Source organism: Mastomys coucha, unplaced genomic scaffold (assembly GCF_008632895.1).
Source record: "Mastomys coucha isolate ucsf_1 unplaced genomic scaffold, UCSF_Mcou_1 pScaffold20, whole genome shotgun sequence".
Taxonomy (NCBI): domain Eukaryota; kingdom Metazoa; phylum Chordata; class Mammalia; order Rodentia; family Muridae; genus Mastomys; species Mastomys coucha.
This window is the reverse complement of record NW_022196903.1, coordinates 115,746,847-115,766,739: the sequence shown is the minus strand read 5'-3', so window position 1 is coordinate 115,766,739 and position 19,893 is coordinate 115,746,847. Positions and strand designations below refer to the sequence as shown.

Here is a 19,893-nt window from a genome sequence, read left to right as displayed (position 1 = left end):
ATAGGCAATCAGATTAAGTATAATTCCCAGACAAAATTCTATAATAATAGTACAGGGAAATTGTACTGAAAGTCTGTGCTGTGTGACCTGCTATGTTCTAGCTTTCCCAGGGGAAATGGGGAAATTTTATTTTCTGAGATGATGTCCATATCTTTACTGGTTTACCAGCAGGGACAAGGCATTTGTTTGAAACAGGGTTGCTGAGGTTGGCCTTAGTCTCTATGCAGCCAAATATGACATTGAGTTCCCGATCCTCCTGTGCCTAAGTAGTCAAATTAGCTGGAAATAATTCCTCTCTACTTGTGTGTTTAGTTAGCATAGAACTACAGAATTTATCTGTGAAATCCAACAACCTAGATGATTTCATCAATCTCATGTGTATTTTCTTTCCCATCTAGATAAAAGTTCACATCAACTAATCCAGCAAAAGGAAGAACAAGCAGACCGAGATGTGTAGCTCAGTGACTGGTAAGCTGTGGTTCTTGACAGATCGTCGCATCAGGGAAGACTACCCACAGAAAGAGATCTTACGGGCGTTGAAGGCCAAATGTTGTGAAGAGGAATTGGACTTTAGGGCTGTGGTGATGGACGAGGTGGTGCTGACAGTCGAGCAAGGAAATCTGGGTAAGACTATACAAATCCTCTTGTAGTGCATCTGTTTGTGGAATAGCGAGGACAAGCCTTATTATAAGTACTGCCCCTCACATTGCGAGTCTGTTCATAGAAGACATAGGCGCTCTAATAGCCCCTAACTGTATCACGTGCGAAAGAGCCGGAGATCTCTGAGTTCAAGGCCAGTCTGGTGTATAAAGGGAGTTCTAGGACAGCAAGGACTACACAGAGAAACTCTGTCTTTAAAAAAGCAAAAAATAGGGGCTGGAGATATGGCTCAGCGGTTACGAGCACTGACTGATCTTCCAAAGATCCTGAGTTCAATTCCCAGCAACTACATGGTGGCTCACAACCATCTGTAATGAGATCTGACATTCTCTTCTGGTGTGTCTGAAAACAGTTACAGTGTACTTATGTGTAATAATAAATAAATCTAAAAAAAAAAAAAGCAAAAAATAAATATTTATCTACAAGATTTAAATAACTAAGGAAAGTTCCTTTAACTAATGGAAATTCTTTGTGTGATTTTTTTCCCTTTAGATAATATCTGCAGCATTAATTAAAATAACCTATTAGATGGTAGAGTATTTTATGTTCTGCTCAGCAGGTGGTACATGCATTTCTAATGTTTCACATGTGTTCAAAAGATAATGGGCATAGTGGCTCATGCCAGTAGAGGTATGGCTAGCCAGACAGCTATGCGATAAAGAACTTGTCCCCACATACAGAATAACTATAAATAAACAAATCTGGGGGTAGCCTTTTGTTGCTACTGCGCTCTGCTGCTGCTGCTTTTCTGCTTCTTTTTCTTCTCCTTTTCTTCCTCCTCCCTCTTCTTCTTCATTTTCCACCTCCAGGACAGGGTTTCTTTGTGTAGCCCTGGCTGTCATGGAACCCACTCTGAGACCAGGCTGCCTCTACCTCTCAAACACTGGAAGTAAAGGCATGTGCCTCCCATACCTGACACCTCTCATTTTCCAACCTTTAAAAATGACTGCTAGGTAACCAACATTCGGGAGGTAGAATTGGACATCACTCATTGTGATGGTTAGCCTACATGACTAGATAGATGATGGTCAGCTTCACAGGACCAAAAGATGTGCTTCTGTGAGTTCTTGTGAGGCATCTCCTTAACTAGGTTACTTCATGTGGTGAAAGTCACCTCGATTGTGAGCAGGACAGTTCCTTGGCAGGGATCCTTCATTTGTGTACCTCTTGTGGATCTAGGCATTTTTATACTTAAATTTTTAATATTTTTAGATCATTACTTTATGTGCATGGGTGTTTTGTCTGCATGTATGTATGTATAACAGGTATATGCCTGGTGTCTGGCGGTCAGAAGAATACATTGGATCCCCTGGGAAGATTTTGAGCTATCATGTGGGTGCTGGACATCAAACCCTGGTCTCTCTCAAGAGCAACAAGTGCTTTTTACTGCTGAACCAACTCTTCATCCCTGTGTAGTATACCTGTATAGTATACCTCCTGTAGGAAGGTGACGAAACAGCTTCTTTCACAGAACTCTGTTTTTCTCTTTTTTATTAAAAATAATGTTTTTCAAGTCCTTTTTCTTTGGAAGATTTTCCTCAGTATATACCTAATTACAGAGCCAAACTAAACTGTACTGTTACACTAAAGTGGGGTCGGTTGGCCAACCCAAGTTGGGCCTGTCGGACTCTGTCCTTGGCTGCCAGGATTCTATTTTCCCTGCTTATCTGTTAGCTTTACTGACTGAGGTTTTGACTTCAGACTCCTCCTTCATCTCAAAGCCACCCCATTTGATAGCAAGGTTTCTTATTTTCAAAATTGAGTACTTGGGTCAAGTTCTTGTGTCAACTGACCTGTCAGGGTAGAAAGGATAATGAAAACAACCTTCGTCAGAAAAGTGGCCGATTTCCATGTTGCATGCTTATAATGTGGAATATTGTAGCCCAGGTTGGCCCCAAATGTCTAATCTCCTTTTTCTACCCTTCAGAGCTGAGATTAGTGGTATGGGTACCACATGTGGCTCTCCTGGATTTAATTTATTGGCATTAATATTTGTTTTTTGTTTTTTTTTATGAGCTTTCTGCTCTGAAATGACACCTATAATTAACTTGAGGACAACTAATGTTTAATTTTCAGTTACATGCAATATCTGATACATATGGATTACATTTCTCTCTTTTTTTTTTTTTCCGAGACAGGGTTTCTCTGTGTAGCCCTGGCTGTCCTGGGACTCACTCTGTAGACCAGGCTGGCTTCAAACCCAGAAATCCGCCTGCCTCTGCCTCCCAAGTGCTGGGATTAAAGGTGTGCGCCTCCACCGCCTGGCTGGATTACATTTCTTATTGTTTCCCTTTAGATTTTAGATAATCTTTTCCTTTAAAAAAGAATTACCTTTCATTTTTAGATGATTGTCATGTTAATTAAGTTCTGATTAATTTTTTAATGGTTCCTTTTTTTTTTAAAGATTTATTTATTATTATATGAAAGTATACTGTAGCTGTCTTCAGATGCACCAGAAGAGGGCGCCAGATCTCATTAGGGATGGTTTTGAGCCACCATGTGGTTTCTGGATTTGAATTCATGACCTTTGGAAGAGCAGTCAGTGTGCTCTTACCTGCTGAGCTATCTTTCCAGCCCCATCAGTTTTTTAGCTAAATCCAGTGTAGTGAAGTTTCTCCCAAAGGCACCTTTATTAGTGGTTTTGAATGTAGTGCTTTTGTTTGTTTCTGTCTGTTCTTGTACCCTGTCTGCTTTTCTTGTAGAAGGTCTTATGCCGTCAGTCACTGTCACTGCAGCCTAGGCTGACTCGGAACTCCTGGAACTCAGATTGGCCTAAACGTTGCGGTGATTCTCATGTCTTGGCCTCTCTTGTGCTGGGATCAGAGGCATGGGCCACTGTGCCCAACTTAATAGTGTTTTAAAATCTGACACACATTAACATCTGACCCTGTTTCCGATGCTTGTTTGCTTTCTTCAAACTAAGTTTTACTCTTCTATTGGTGTAATGAAACACCCCAGCAAAAACCCAGCCTACAACTTAGGTGAGAAATGGGTTTATTTCAGCCTACTGTTGAGTCTGGCATTGTAGATAAATCATGGGAGGAACTTCAGATTACTAGTCATCATTGGAGTGAATGCATGACTGCTGTGCTCAGCTTGGTTTCTATGCTCAGGAATTCTGCTTAGAGAATGGTGTTGCCCTTAGTGAGCTGAGTCTTCTCACCCTGGTTAAGGTAATTCAGACAGTTCTCCACAGACATACCCACAGACACACTGTCCTCACTGAGACTCCAGGTTGTGTCAGGTTGGCAGTTAAAACCGACAGTATCTGTGCCTTTGTGTCTGCTCTATCCCATGGAGCATGGTATTTGGTGGTGGTGAAGGGTCTCAGTGTAAGCCAAGCTGGCTTGGAACTCACTGTAGTGCAGGCTGGCTGTGAGTTTAGCTCTCAGATAGTGCAGTGATCACAGCGTTAATGGCAGCCTGGCTAGCTGCATGATTTCAGCAGACTTCCATCTCTTGTAATATACACACATCAAACTTTCCTTCTAAAAGCCAAGCACTAATTTTACTGCTTTTCTCTACATTTTATCTACTTGGATTCCTATCAGCAGTGTGCAGGGTTCCAGTATTGTACATCTAATGTCAACCTCTCTCCTTTTTTTTGGTCCTGGAAATGAACTTAGGACTTTGTGCATGCTATAAAAATACACACCACTGATTACATGCCCAGTCTAACTTATTTGATAGTGGCTCTTCTAATGGATATGAAATACTGTCTCATTATGGCTTTATTGGTGTTGAATATCATTTTAGTTAGATCACTAAGTAATCACTCTCTAGGTAAATCTCACTGGATATAGTGTAACTGAGCAAGGTTAAGTTGAGTATCTTTTCAAGAGAGAATGGTATTTAGGAGAAATACATATTCAAGTCCTTTACGTTGGCTTGAGGAGAGTTCTTGAGAACTTGGGTCTTTTCTGAGTATGTTTTGCTTGGGTTTGTGAGTATTTTGACTTCCTTTCTGTTTTTGGTGTCTCCATTTCCCAGCTATTCACTGCCGCTTAGTCACAGGGCCTAGGTTGTTGCTGTATTCCTGTAATGGCTTGCTTTAGGTAACTGCTGACGTTAGGTTTCCCCATAGCTTTCAAAAGCAGCGCCTTTAGCTTTCCTACCTGGGAACCTTCTTAGGTGAGACAGGAGTCAGTTCTTTTGCAGTACCCCGGTAGGTCAGAACACTGCAAGTAAGATCTGTATTGCTTTCAGTTCCTAAGGAGAGTTACTGTGTTGTCAAGTTCTGTTGGGAGACAGTGCCTCCACTCAGAAGGGGGATGTAGGATACAGGTAAGATAAGATTCCATGAAACTGCTTTATGTTTTGTTTCTGAGGCTGGGTCTGGTATGAGCAGAGTTGCTTCCAAATTCATTATGCAACTGAGCTAGCCTTGAACCTTTGATCCTCCTTCCCTCTACCCCCTAAATGCTAGGTTGACAAGGCTATTCCAACATATCTGGCCCTTTGTTTTCAGTATGGCTATTTATATATTTATTTGAGACTTTCTGTGTAGCTTTGGCTGGCCTGGATCTTACTTTGTAGACCATGCTGGCTCAAGATCCCTCTGCTCCTGCCTCCCAAGTGCTGGGATTATAGGTAAGCCCCATACAATGCCTGGATTTCTTTCTAGTTTTTATTTGTGCATGGCTGTTTTGCCTGCATGTATGTACCACTTTCATGCCTGGTTGCTGAAGAGGCCAGAAAGTGTTCTATTCCTAGGAACTGGACTTGCAGACAGAACTGCCATTGGAGAGTTGGGAATTAAGCGCAGCTTCTCTGACAAGGCAGCCATGTAACCACTGAGCCCTCTCTTCAACCTCCCTCGGGAAATAAATACAGTTAAGTTATGCAGAATAGAAATTTTGACATGTCTGAATAATTTGTAAAAATGTCTACGTGCCTGCACGTACGTGTGTATGTACGTATGTATGTATGTGCACACACACATATTTACCACATGCATGCCTGGGGCAAAAAGAGGTCAGAAGAGGGTGTTAGAAGCCGTGTTGTAAGCTACCATATGGGTGCTGGGAATTGAACCCTGGTCCTCTGTAAGAGCAATAAGTGCTCTAGTCCACTGAATAAAAATAAATATTTTTATTTCTGTGTATATGGTGTATGTGGGAGTTTTGCCTGCATGTATGCATGCATGTATGTATGTATGTATGCATGTATGTATACCACATACATGAAGTGCCTACAGAGTCCAGAAGAGAGTGTTGGATCCCCTGGGACTGGACTTACAGATGAGTGTGTTGAGAATTGAACCCTCTGGAAAGAGCAGCCAGTGCTTCTTGCTACTCAGCCATTTCTCTAGGGATGGATAATACAGAAGTCTTGTGCCCTCCTCCCTAAGGCACGTGAAGCAGGGTGTCATTATCTTTTATTGCTGGTGATCTTAAGCTGGTTTCTCCTTGCTTAGCTTTAAAAAAAGTATTTCCCCCTTTGTAACTAAAATACTTAAGATAGGGAAGTTTCCTTTGAAAAAATGTAGATCATTTCTCCTTAAATGAGTGGATGCTGGGAATTGTAACTGGGTTGTAGGCTTAGATTTTTAAAAACCTACTTTAATAAGGGTTCTCAAATGCAGCTGCCCCGCTTCTAGCCCACTGTCCAAAGGTAGGGGAGAAAAGATGGTAAATAAGACAAGGGGATGTGGATCTGTTTAGAAGTTCTTTGGGGTGATTCCAGTCTTTGTTGCCAGGATACCAGCAGTCCAGTTCAATAGTGTCAGGATACCATCAGTCCAGTCATGAGTCAGCGGGAGTCACTAGTACCAGCTGCTATGCCAGGAGTTCCCTCTGCTGTGCCTCTCTCAACAAAGACTAGAGACCAGCACTATGTCTGCCCACAGGCTGCCATGTTTTCCATCATGATGATAATGGTGAAGGCATGGATGAGCCAGCCCCAAGGGTTTGCAAGCAGGAGAGCTGGCCCAGCCCCCAGCCCCTTGCCAGCACTCCACAGTGCGTATGTACCACATCTCATTACCCACTTGTTGCAGTTTGTGTTTTCTGACTGTTGTGAATAGAGCTAAGGGGCATAGCTGAGCAGGTGTCAGGAGAGTGGAGTGGGTCAGATGGTAGATTTATGGTTAGCTTTTGGAGAGTTCTCCATACTGAAGGAGAGCTTGGACCATTTTGTAGTGAATGGTGGCTCCCTTTTCCCTCACCGGTCAGCGTTTGTTCTGTGCCATTCTGGCTGGGATAAGAATCACAAAGTTTTGATTTGCATTTTCCTACTTGATGGGGATAATAAACATATTTATTTATTTATTTCAAACATAATTTATTTTGTTTTTGCTGTTCTTTTTGAGACAGGGTCTCTCTTTGTAGCCCTCACTGTCCTGGAAATTGCTATGTAGACCAGACTGGCCTCAAACTCACAAGAGCTTCTTCTGCCTCTCCCTCCTGAGTGCTGTGATCAAAGGCATGTGCTTCCATGGCCAGGATCAGTGTTCCCAGGCCCATTTTTCAGATGGATTACTTGACGTTTTTGTTGTTGTTATTGTTAATTTGTTTTGTTTTGTTTTGTTTCCCATTGTTCTGTTTTTATATTCTAATTATTACTTCTTTGTCAGAAATGTATAGCTCAAAATTTCTTCTTCTCTCTTTTTTTTTCCTTTTTAATAATTACCCTGACTGCTTTTAACTGTGACCAGGGTGCAGTGGTCCACAGCTGACAGTCTCTTTTTGTTTAAGAATTTATTTATTGGGCTGGTGAGATGGCTCAGTGGGTAAGAGCACTGACTGCTCTTCCTAAGGTCCTGAGTTCGGATCCCAGCAACCACATGGTGGCTCACAACCATCCATAATGAGATCTGACGCCCTCTTCTGGTGCATCTGAAGACAGCTACAGCATACTATGCCAGAGGCGGGGCCGGAGCGAGCCATCTGTACAGCTAGTGTACTCATACACATAAAATAAATAAATCTTAAAAAAATAAAAATAAAAAAAAAGAATTTATTTATTTTATATATGTGAATACACTTTCACTGTCTTAAGACACACCAGAAGAGGGCATCAGATCCCATTACAGATGGTTGTGAGCCACCAGGTGGTTGGTGGGAATTGAACTCAGGACCTCTAGAAAAGTAGTTAGTGCTTTTAACCGCTGAGTTATCTCTCCAGCCCCCCCCCCACACACACACCTTTTTAAGTTGATTGTTTCTTTAGTTGTGAAAAAAATTTTTTTGTTTGTTTTGTTTTTTTTGAAACGGTTTCTCTATGTAGCCCTGGCTATCCTGGAACTCACTCTGTAGACCAGCCTGGCCTTGAACTCAGAAATCTGCCTGCCTCTGCCTCCCAAGTGCCTGGTATGAAAAGGTTTTCTGATATTCTACTTGTCAGTTCTTGGACTTAGTTCTTGGTCTTAATTCTTGGGCAAACAGAGCCCTGCTTAGTCCTTTCCTAAACACCCATATCCTGCAAGGTACTATGTGTTTTCTTCTAGCAGTCTCAGGGTTCAGGGTTCAGGCTTAGGTCTTTAATCCACTTAGACTTAGTTTTTGTGTGAGGTGTTAGATAGGGGTCTAATGTCATTCTTCTGCATGTGGACATCCAGTTTTCCTGATACCATTTATTGAAGATGTTTTATTTTCTCCAGCAAATGCTTTTGGTACCATTGTCTAATATTAAATGACTGAGGTTGTGTGTTCTTGTGTTTTGGATCTTTGGTTTTGTTCCATTGATCTGCATATCTGTTTTGTTTTTGTTTTTTGCTAGTATCATACTCTTTATTACTATGGCTCTATAGTATATATTAAAGATCTAGAATGGCAAATCACTCCAGCATTGGGGTTGTCTGTTTGTTTGTTTGTTTGTTTTGGTTGTGTGGGATCTTTGTGGTTTCATAAGAATTTGAGGTTAGTTTTTTCTATTTCTGTGAATGAGATGGAGATTTGGGTTGGGATTATATTGAAAATATAATCACTTTTTAAATAGTAAAGAACGTGCAAAGAAAAAGTTAGCTAGCCTGGTCTACAGAGTGAGTTCCAGGACAGCCAGGGCTATACAGAGAAACCCTGTTTCGGAAAAAAAAAGAAAAAGAAAAAATTAGCATGTCACTCTCTAGTCCAGGCCTTGGCCTCAGACCTGCCAGTCTGAGTCCATGAGTGGATTACAGGGTTGTCAATGCTCCTTCCAGTGATGTCAGCTTCACTGTTGTTTCAGGTCTGCGGATCAATGGAGAGCTAATCTCTGCCTACCCACAGGTGGTGGTAGTGAGAGTTCCCACCCCATGGGTGCAGAGTGATAGTGATATTACTGTTTTGCGCCACCTAGAGAAGATGGGATGCCGACTGATGAACCGACCTCAAGCCATCCTGAACTGCGTTAATAAATTCTGGACATTTCAAGAGTTAGCTGGCCATGGGGTACCTCTGCCAGATACTTTTTCTTACGGTGAGTTCACAGAGAAGAATATATCTTTTGGGGGACTAAAGAGATGGCGCTGTAGGTAAGAGTGTTTACTTTACCAATATGAGAACCTGAGTTCAGATAGCATGCACTCCTGTGAAAAATGGATGTGTCCATGTATCTTGTAGCCTCAGTGCTGTGCAGGATGGACAGGAGATCACTGAGCTACCAGCGTAGCTCCAGGATCAGTGAGACACACTGTCTCAGGGAATAAGGCACTTTCTAGTGATGGAATAAGACACTTAGCATCCTTCTATGATATACACATGGAGTAGTGCATGCATTACATATATACACAGAAATGCATAGAAAGGTGTTTAATCCCATATTTAATAGACAACTGATTGAACTTGGAAGAGCTTATCTTATAAAGTAACTTTCAGATAGTTGTGGTGAAGAGAAAGTCAGGGAGATTTGAGTTCTAGGCCAGCCTAGAATCTATCGCAAGCCACAGAAATGTCCTAGGCAAGAAGTTTCATCATGTTTACTTTTCTTATGTGTGTGAATGCTTTCATATATACATTTGCACTACATGCATGCAGTGCCCTCAGAAGCCAGAAGAGGTCATTTGGGTATCCTAGAGCTGGAATTATAGACAATTTGAACCTCATGTGGGAGCTGGGAGTTGAAGCCATGTCCTTAACCAGTGGACCCTCTCTGCTGCTCTGTGAGTCACATTTTAAGGTTAGCTTTGTGACATGAGGTTTAAAAGGTTCAGCATAAGCTTTCTGTGAAGTCCAGTTAGTAAGCATCTTTAGTTTTACAGACCAGAAATTCTTTGTAGGGACTATCATCACTAACTACTCTTGTAGTGTGAAAGTTGCTAGCTACAGTGCTTAAACAAATGAGTACTTCTGTGTTCAAATAAAACTATTGTGAAATCAAGCAGTAGGTCAGAAATATCCTGCAGGCCTTGGGTTTTTCATAGCATAATATTTTTGTATTGTTTAAGAAAATGACCTTAATAAAGATGGGTGGTATGCTGTGAAGCAGCACTTAAACTCTGTGACAGAGTCAAACAGATGTGCATTATCACTAAAGTGAAATATAAATATCATGGCCATAATAAACATGAGAAGCTTCTCATGGTGTTTGTACTTGATCACCTGCCCATAGCAAACATCCAGGAGGCACATTGTGAGTGACTACTGTTGATTTTGTTTAAGGCTCATAGCCTTGAACTTGTTCTGTAACTAGGCTTTCCTCAAGTCCTCCAGCCTCTGCTTCTTTGGTGCTACAGTTGTTGGATTGTGCCATGTCACCCAGCTTTTTTTTTTTGAGACAGGGCTTTTCTGTGTAGCCCTGGCTGTCCTCTGTAAACCAGGCTGGCCTTGAACTCAGATTTTCCTGACTCAGCCTCCTGAGGGATGAGATTAAATACATTAATTTTCTACAAAAGCATTTCTTCAAATAATGCTCAGAATGCTTGAAGGTTTAATGAGTTTGGTTTTTTAAGATTTATTTATTGTTATATGTAAGTACACTGTAGCTGTCTTCAGACACCCCAGAAGAGAAAGTCAGATTTCATTACAGGTGGTTGTGAGCCACCATGTGGTTGCTGGCATTTGAACTCAGGACCTTTGGAAGAGCAGTCAGTGCTCTTAACCGCTGAGCCATCTCTCCAGCTCTTAAAACGAATTCATTGTCTTACTATAAAAAAGGGAGCCCCATATGCGTGTGCCAATACAGTTACTGCTTTTAGTATTTACATAAATTATAAAGTTAGTGTGAGCTGATTTCCTCATGCTCTTGGCATCTTGGTTTGGGAGGAGGAAACTGCTCACTGGACAGTTATAATTGTACCTTTAATGGGGAAGGATTAAACTCTTAATTTCTGTACATTTCAGGTGGTTGACATTGTCCTGATGCCACAGCCTCTTTGACTGACCTTTGTCTGCTGTCATGCTGACTCTCTTTATAGCTACTGGTTATTCTTGTTTTCATCTTGCTGCTCCATCATTTTGTTTCTAGAGCAATGAAAACATAAGCAAGATTTACCAGTGAATGCTCACTGTAGGAGCACCTCTGATTCATAACAGAGATAAGAAAGAAATCATATGTTTGAAGAGTGGGATGCTAGGCCTAGTGGTACAGGCCAGTAATTCCAGCTACTCAGGAGGTAGAGGCAGGGAAATTACATGTTAAGCACAGCTTGGACTATGAGTAAGTTCAAGGCAAGCTTTGGTAATTGTCTACAGTAAAAAGTAGAGTGTTGCAGATACAGCCTGGTAAGAATGCTTGTTTAGCATATGTGAAATTGGGTTAAATCCATAGTGCTACACACAGAACAGAACCTAGTGAAGCACTGGGACAAAAACAGATGTGTAGATTTTGGGTATAATAGGGGCTCAGATAACTCATTTAGCTATATCCATCTGATTCTCAGCAGAAAAAAATGTCTAGGAACATGCATTGGAGACGAGACTGTTGCAGACTGGGAATGCTGAATAGCCACAAGTAGAAGAAACTAAATCTCTGTTTTCCCCCTGCAGAAAAATAACTTCAGAAGGGATCAAAATCTCAGTATAAGACCTGAAACTATGCAACCACTAGAGGAAAACACTTTTAAGATATAGGTGTAGATAGTTTTATTTATATTTACACACACACACACACTGCAGTTCTTAAAATTTTATTATTTTGTCTATGGGTGTTTTGTTTGCATGCATGTCTGCACCAGGCGAGTACTGCCAGTGGAGATCGGAAGTGGACATTAGATCCTCTGAAACTGGAGTTTTGAACAGTTGAACTGCCATGTGGGCACTGGGAATTAACTAGGTCTTCTGGAAGAGTAGTCAGTGCTTATACTGAGCCATCTCTATCCTCCAAAGTGCTGTTTTCAACAGATAGACATAATTTCTTCAAGAAAAACAGATATTAGCCTTCGGTCTCTTAACCTTCTGCCTTTCTTGTGCTGTGCTTAAAATTGGTCCCTACTAGCCAATTAATTTTTTCTCTCAAACCAGGTGGCCACGAAAACTTTGCTAAAATGATTGATGAAGCGGAAGCACTGGAGTTCCCAATGGTAGTGAAGAATACTCGGGGTCACAGAGGTGGGTAAGATTTGTGGATATGGTATTTTGTTTTGAAATTGCTTTGGCAAATTAAGAAGGGGGATGTTTGGATCAAGACTTCTGAAGAATAATTGAAGACCAACCAACAAGTGTACGAGACCACAAACTTACAAGAGATTTCCAAAACTTCCATTGAGTGAGATGCTGCCTCTGTTTAGAGGTTATAGTAGAGGTGTTGGCATGCAAACATAAATCCCAGGTTAGTGTCACTCCCAGCAGTAAAGAGTAGCCTAAGTTGAAGCATTCCTACCCCCAAGGTTGAATGTCTAAGGCAGAATTGATAAAATAGTTTAGTAAATTAATCACACTGCATTCTAGACACTAGCTTTGTTGAAATTTTCTGCATCATACTAACTATTCAGTGACCTTTAAATGCAAAAATCACATGAGGGCTTAGGAACATGGACAAATAGTTCTTTACTAAATGTCTTGACTCATTCTTTCGTGAATGATGTTTTACTAGGTCTTTTCTCTGAGTCACTGTCTGGTTGTCATCCCCCAGTATTTATCAGTATATTGTATAACATTCTTTTTGAAGATACTTGCACTGTGATGGTAGGTTAGCCAAAAATCTAAGGTTTGTTACCTTAAAATGTTTTTGGCGAAAGTGCCAGCTTTTTATATATGCGCATTGCCGTTCTGTCTGCCACAGCTAGGCTCTGTTCCTGGGACAGCAGTCTATTTCTAGCCATTGTATTTGCAGCCTGATTCCTGTTGCTGTGGTAGGTACTGTTTAAGTTTAAGCAGAAAGTATAATAAATACAAGGATATGATGTGTTGTAGTACCTTGACTGGGACATGTGGTTCAATATTCAGCCAAAGCCATGGAATTTGTTGTTCATCTGCTTCTCTAATATGGTAGCTAAGGACCTGGATCTCCTATGATGAATGCGCAACGAACAAAAAAGCTGCATGCTGTTTGCAACTTAGTGTTTGAAGTCAGCAAAAAGGAACATAGAATCAGTTCCCCCAGGGAAGAACTTAGAGCCACATGTTAGAAAGAGCTACTTCTACTGGCATAAAGATAAACAAATAAAGCAATGGAGCAGACTGGACAGCTCAGAGACAAGTTATCTATGATATTTCTATGTTACTGTGTTGTAATAGATTGTTAATATATAATAGTTAGGTGTATTTAAGTCAGGGGAGAGGGTTTTGCTAAAGAATGAGCTAAATTGGCTAACCTTTGGAAGAATACAGTGCAGGTCCTCTACATTATAAACTTAAGGTTAATAGTTAACCATCAGTTTTTGTTTGGGGAAAATCATAGGAGATCATTAAGTTGGAGTACATTTTTCACATTATCTCAGTAATGATAACTAAATCACTTTAGTCAAAGAATACTATAAAAACAAGTACAATTGGTTCTGAAGGAGTATATTGGGACCCAAGAATATATATTTATCACCTATCCAGTTTCATGATTTACATGTATTGTTTATTTTTATTCTTTTTAAATCTTAGGCAAAGCTGTTTTCTTGGCACGAGATAAACACCATTTAGCGGATCTAAGCCATCTTATTCGGCATGAAGCTCCATATTTGTTCCAGAAATATATTAAAGAGTCTCATGGGAGAGATGTACGAGTCATTGTTGTGGGAGGCCGTGTAGTTGGCACCATGTTACGTTGTTCAACAGATGGAAGGATGCAAAGCAACTGTTCGCTAGGTAAAGATACTGCATCGTCTCTCTGCTTTCCACATGGGAATTATAGCTCTGCCATCATCCTTAGTGAACTAGGTTTTACTGCTCATGAATTTACTCTCTATTTTGTGCTAACTTAAGAATTGTCATTTCTATTCAAGTTTTTCATGCTTCTATACATTGTATGTTTAGCTTATTCCTCATACCTCACTACTCTTGCTTTCCTTGCCTCTTTTCCACTGGTCCCTTTGTCACCTTAAAAGCAACAGGTGCTTTTAACTTTTTTAAAAAATTGGATATTTTATTTATTTCAAATGTTCAAATGTTATCCCCTTTCCCGATTTTCCCCCCAGAATTCCCCTATTCCATCCCCCCTCCTCTTGCTTCTATGAGGGTATGCCCTCACTCAACCACCCACTCCCGCCTCCCTGCCCATGGATTCCCCTTTCACGGGACCAAGGGCCTCTTCTCCCATTGATACCCAACAAGGTCATCCACTGCTACATATACAGCTGGAGCCATGGGTTCCTCCATGTGTACTCCTTGGTTGGTGGTTTAGACCCTTGGAGCTCTGGTTGGTTGATAATGTTGTTCTTCCTATGGGGTTGCAAACCTCTTCAGCTCCTTCAGTCCTTTCTCTAACTCCTCCATTGGGGACCCTGTGATCAGTTCAGTGGTTGGCTGTGAGCATCCACCTCTGTATACGTCAGGCTCTGGGAGAACCTCTCAGGAGACAGCTATATCAGGCTCTTGTCACCATGTACATCTTTGCCATCCACAATAGTGTCTGAGTTTGGTGACTGTACATGGGATGGATCCCCAGATGGGGCAGTCTCCAGATGGCCTTTCCTTCAGTCTCTGCTCCACACTTTGTCTTCTTATTTGCTCCCTTGAGTATTTTGTTCTCCCTTCTAAGAAGGACTTGAAGTACCCACACTTTGGTCTTCCTTCTTCTTGAGCTTCATGTGATCTGTAAACTGAATCTTTGATATTCTGAGCTTTTGGGCTAATATCCATTTATCAGTGAGTTCATACCACCTGTGTTCTTTTGTGATTGGGTTACCTCACTCAACATGATATTTTCTAGTTCCATCCATTTGGCTGAGAATTTAATGAAGTCATTGTTTTTAATAGCTGAATAACTACTCCATTGCGTAAATGTACCACATTTTCTGTATCTACTCCTCTGTTGAAGGACATCTGGTTTCTTCCCATCTTCTGGCTATTATAAATAAGGCTGCTATGAACATAGTGGAGCATGTTTCCTTGTTATATGTTGGAGCATCATCTGGTTATATGCACAGGAGTGGTATAGCTGGGTCCTCAGATAATACTATGTGCAATTTTCTGAGGAACTGCCAGACTGATTTTCAGAGTGGTTGTACCAGCTTGCAATCCCAACAGTGGAGGAGTGTTTCTCTTTCTCCGCATACTCTCCAGCATCTGCTGTCACATGAGTTCTTGATCTTAGCCATTCTGACTGGTGTGAGGTAGAATCTCAGGCTTGTTTTGATTTGCATTTCCCTGATGACTAAGGATCTTGAACATTTCTTTAGGTGCCTCTCAGTCATTTCCAGTTTCTTGAACAGAACCTAGTGAAACACTGGGACAAAAACAGATGTGTAGATTTTGGAGTATAATAGGGGCTCAGATAACTCGCTTAGCTATATCCATCTGATTCTCAGCAGAAAGAATGTTTCCTTAGTTGAGAATTCTTTGTTTAGCTCTGTACCCCATTTTTAATAGGGTTATAGGTGCTTTTAACTTTAATGGGCCTTGCCACTTGCAGTGCTAGGATTAAAGGCAGTGATCCATCCCACAAGTGGCTACCATCCTCACTATAACTACAAGTTCCAGAAATTTTCTCCTTTTTGTTTACACACACACACACACACATATAAATGAAACTGTTTTGCCTGATGTGTATCATGTGCTCACAGAGGCCTGGAAATGCAGTTACACGTGATAAGCTACCATGTGGGGCTGGAATCCGGGGCCTTTGTAAGAACAGCCAGTGCGGCCAACCCCAAGCTATCTCCAGTGCCCTTTCCTCATTCTATGACTTATATACTTAGGAACGGTTTCCCAGATTTCCTACTTTGTTTCATGATTTTAAGGTTTGGGGTTTTGTTTGTTTGTTTTGTTTTTTGGGGTTTTGCTTTGTTTTGTTTTTTGATCTGTGCTTTAAAAATATGAGGGGGGAGGGAACAGGGGATTGTTTAGTTTTGGTTTTTTTTTTTTTAATTTAATTTTCTCATTTTATTTTATTTTTATTTTTTCTTTTGGAGGGGAACCTGGGAAAGGAGATATTGTAAAATAAAGAAAGCATCTAATAAAAAAATTAAAAAGAAATTCCCCGTATTTGATTTCATTGATTGAACTTCTTTTTGTTGTTTGGCTTTGTTCTGTTTTGAGAAGCTGGCCTTGAATTCACTGTGGCCTCGGCTAATGTTGAGCTCTTTCCTGTCTCAGTCTCATGACTGTCCCTTTAGCACACTCCACTCTCTCAAACTCTCAGAAACTACACTGTCCTTCAGTTCTTCTGTGCTTGTAACTAACTGCTGAGCTATCTCTGCAGCCCCTTTTGTCTCTATTTATGTGTGTATTAAATTAATTATTTTAAGACAGTCATACTATAAAGCCTTTGCTGGCCTGGAATGTACTCTAGACCAGGGTGACCTCAATCCCAGATCTGCTGGGAATGTACTCTAGCCCTGACTGGCTTGTTCTATAAAGCCAGATGGTCTAACTATTCTTATACAAACGTTTTTTAACCTAACCTTCTATATCTTTGAGTTCAAGTGGTTTAACTAGGGTGAACAGAGCTCTTTGTATGTTGCTTCCTAAAGGTTCCTAAAAGCAAACACTATGCTAAATCAGTAGGAATCAGAAAATATTCAGTCATTCTCTACTTTAGCCTTCTGGGATCCCCATCCTTTCCCTGGCATTGTTAGAAGATTTGGATTGAGTTTATGAACTGGAAACTTGAGCCTACAATGGTTGCTCCTGCATTGAACATACTGTCAATGCTCCTAAGCAATAAATAACATTTTAACAACTCTCTGGTTGCAACAGGTTGTGAGTACTATAGATCTGTTAAGGGCTTGTGACCTTCTTTCTATAGGTCTGGTATCTCTCTGGTGGTGATAGTCTGGAAATCTGACTGAGGGACACCATTTGGTTTATGTTATCATAAGCAGGATAGACCCTAAGAGAAGTTTAATGTTTTCCTAAGACTTCCTCACTTTTCTTTAATCTATGTTCTGGAAGATTAAAAACTTAATTTTAAGCCAGTGGTGATAGTGCATGCCCATAATTCCAGCACTCAGGAGGCTGAGGCAAAGGATTGTGAGTGTGAGGCAGTTTGGACTACATAATTAGTAGTTAATTATTTATCTAGCCTTGATAGGACAAAACAAAAGCCAGCTCTACATTAGAACTGTATTAATTCTATGTCTAAAACTCTGTACCTCTTCTTTTTGCCAGGTGGAGTGGGGATGATGTGCTCATTGAGTGAACAAGGGAAGCAGCTAGCTATCCAGGTGTCTAATATCCTGGGGATGGATGTGTGTGGCATTGACCTGTTGATGAAAGATGACGGCTCCTTCTGTGTCTGCGAGGCCAATGCAAATGTAGGTTTCATTGCCTTTGATAAGGCTTGTAATCTAGATGTAGCTGGTATCATAGCAGACTATGCTGCTTCCCTTCTTCCCGCTGGCCGGCTCACCCGGCGCATGTCCCTGCTCTCTGTGGTGTCCACTGCCAGTGAGACTAGTGAGCCGGAGCTTGGTCCCCCTGCCAGCGCTGCTGTCGACAACATGAGCGCGAGTTCCAGCTCTGTTGATAGTGACCCTGAAAGCACCACCGAGCGAGAGCTGCTCACCAAGCTCCCAGGGGGGCTGTTCAACATGAACCAGCTGCTAGCCAATGAAATCAAACTCCTGGTGGAGTGACTCCACTGGTAAACAGTTAAACAACAAAACCCTTGTAAAACTGTCTCCCTGCACCCACCCCTTCCCTTTAACCAACTTGCAATGCTGTTCATGGAGAATGTTCAGAAGGTTGAGATAAAGATTGGTTAGAAGAAGGGGAAATAGATGAGACCCCTGGTAGGAATACTTAGCTGATTCATTTACAGATTTCACAGAAGAATACTAGGTGACACACAGAGAAATGGCAGGCTCTCAAGTTAACCTTTCCAGTTACTAAAACCCTGCTCTTAGGCCATGAGGAAATGAAAGGGTTTTTTTTTCTCCCGATGGTCTCTTGCTTTTGTTTTTATGTAGAATGGTTTTGATCCAAGTACTTAGTAGCATGACTTCAGTTTCAAATTTGTAAAGAGGAAAACACCCGCTTAAAATACAGAAATGTTTTAAATAATAATCTGAAAGTTCTGCCGTTTCTCTCAACTAGCATTTAGCGCATAGTTGTTTATGAACCCTAAGGGGCTCTGACTGGAATTTCTTATTTTCATGTTCGTCTTTGTTTTTTCCCCCTTAATTTGGGTGGGAGGGTAATGTGACTATAATCCAATAAAGATTTTTAATAACAAAATTGGCATGTTTGCATGATGAAAGGGGAATGAACAGTATTGCAATGTCTGGTATACAAAGTAACAGTTACTCAATGTAGATAAAGTTACACTAGTTAAAAGTTTGTGTATTGACTTGTATTTGTTAGTGTTTTAGTCTTTTTTTGAAGGATATATGCTCTGTTAATGTTGCATTTTTAATACATGCTGGTAACACCCTTGCTCTATGACTGCATCTTTAACAATGACCAAAGTAAACAAAATGTTACTTTTTGGTTAACAAGACACCACTCAAAACACACACATTTAAAAGTCTCTCTTTTGATGAGTTAGACATTTCAAGGATATAAAAGACATTTCCGGGAGGCAAGTCAAGGTTATTAGGTATAAAGCTGAAAGGATTTCTTAATGCTAACTTTCTGTGTTTGCATTTTTCACATTTTAGAAAGGAGTATATATGTCGCATGCAAGTGTACATGTTTTATTCTTTGTTTACACCAAACAGAATAGATTCTAGAGAATGGCATGATAGGAAGCAGTTTTTTACTGAAAACAAAACAGATGAATTGCCTTAGACCTCGATAGTATAGAGATACTCCCCTAAAGACAATAGGAAAGTAGATGTTTCTTAAGCTTTTTTGTGTGTATGTATGTTGTTTGTTTTTGTAGACTGTTTGGTGTATGATTTATTCAAGGCTACATGCTTTTATTTAATGTTATGGCTGTGCATTTTCTTTTTTGTGCTTAAAAGATCTGGAGGGAGGTGGGCTGGATGTTTTGGGGGGGGATTTATTTAAGTATTGAGTCTCATATAGCCCTGCTCCTAAGCCTTCAGTACTGACCATTCTGTTCCTTTTTTGAATTGATGAAAGCCCCAAACTGCATATAATATGAGCCTTTAAGTCAAGGAATAAAACAATCTAGTGATGAGTATGGAAGATGTATTAAGAAGTGGAGATGCTTCAGGGGTCGACATAATTTTTCCCCAAGCTTTTCTTGCTTATCCAGTGCTGTTTTTCTTCAGATGGACTTTAACATAATTTCTTGGACACTGCTTAGAGACTTCAAGGCAATAATAAAACATCAGCATTATCCAGCTCTACAGAGGTTTGATCATGCTTAACTGTATAGTTCTCCCATTTTAAAAAGGAATGTAATAAAACTTGGTTTCCCCCATAGAATTCAATATTAAAATGGAGTGAAAGGTTTTATTGACAAATAGAATAGTCCCTGAGATCTGTGCACTCTTTTCGTTTCACCTCAGAAGACACACAGGAGTTTCTCCTTTGTCCTTAGGGCGCTCTCATTGCATCTGCACGCTCTGATTTGCACAGGGTTATTGGGAGTCACACGTACCTCTGAGTCATTACAGAAGAAAAGTACCTGGTACTTGCTGAATGATCATATTTTGGAGGGTGCATACTTTTTGGTATAGACAAATAAATGAACAACTGTAATCAGATCCTAAGACCATCTGGTTGCCACATACATTATGATATACGTGTATGTAAGTTCATGCATTTGAAAACAAATAGAACATCTTCACTTGTTGAAAAATTCACTTTTTATGGT

General features: G+C 40.6%; 1 protein-coding gene across 6 annotated transcripts in view; it reads left to right on the top strand.

Annotated features, from left to right (window-relative positions):
- Positions 1-19,545, top strand: part of Rimklb (ribosomal modification protein rimK like family member B) — a 37,327-nt gene extending 17,782 nt beyond the window's left edge. For all 6 annotated transcript variants that reach the window (XM_031383305.1, XM_031383303.1, XM_031383300.1 and 3 more), the window contains exons 2-6: positions 399-624; positions 8,827-9,057; positions 12,039-12,125; positions 13,611-13,814; positions 17,277-19,545. In XM_031383305.1, the coding sequence (XP_031239165.1) occupies positions 450-624; positions 8,827-9,057; positions 12,039-12,125; positions 13,611-13,814; positions 17,277-17,743 (1,164 nt within the window). In that variant the 5' untranslated portion in view covers positions 399-449 and the 3' untranslated portion in view covers positions 17,744-19,545. The remainder of the gene's footprint in view (positions 1-398; positions 625-8,826; positions 9,058-12,038; positions 12,126-13,610; positions 13,815-17,276) is intronic.
- Positions 19,546-19,893: the final 348 nt, after the last annotated feature.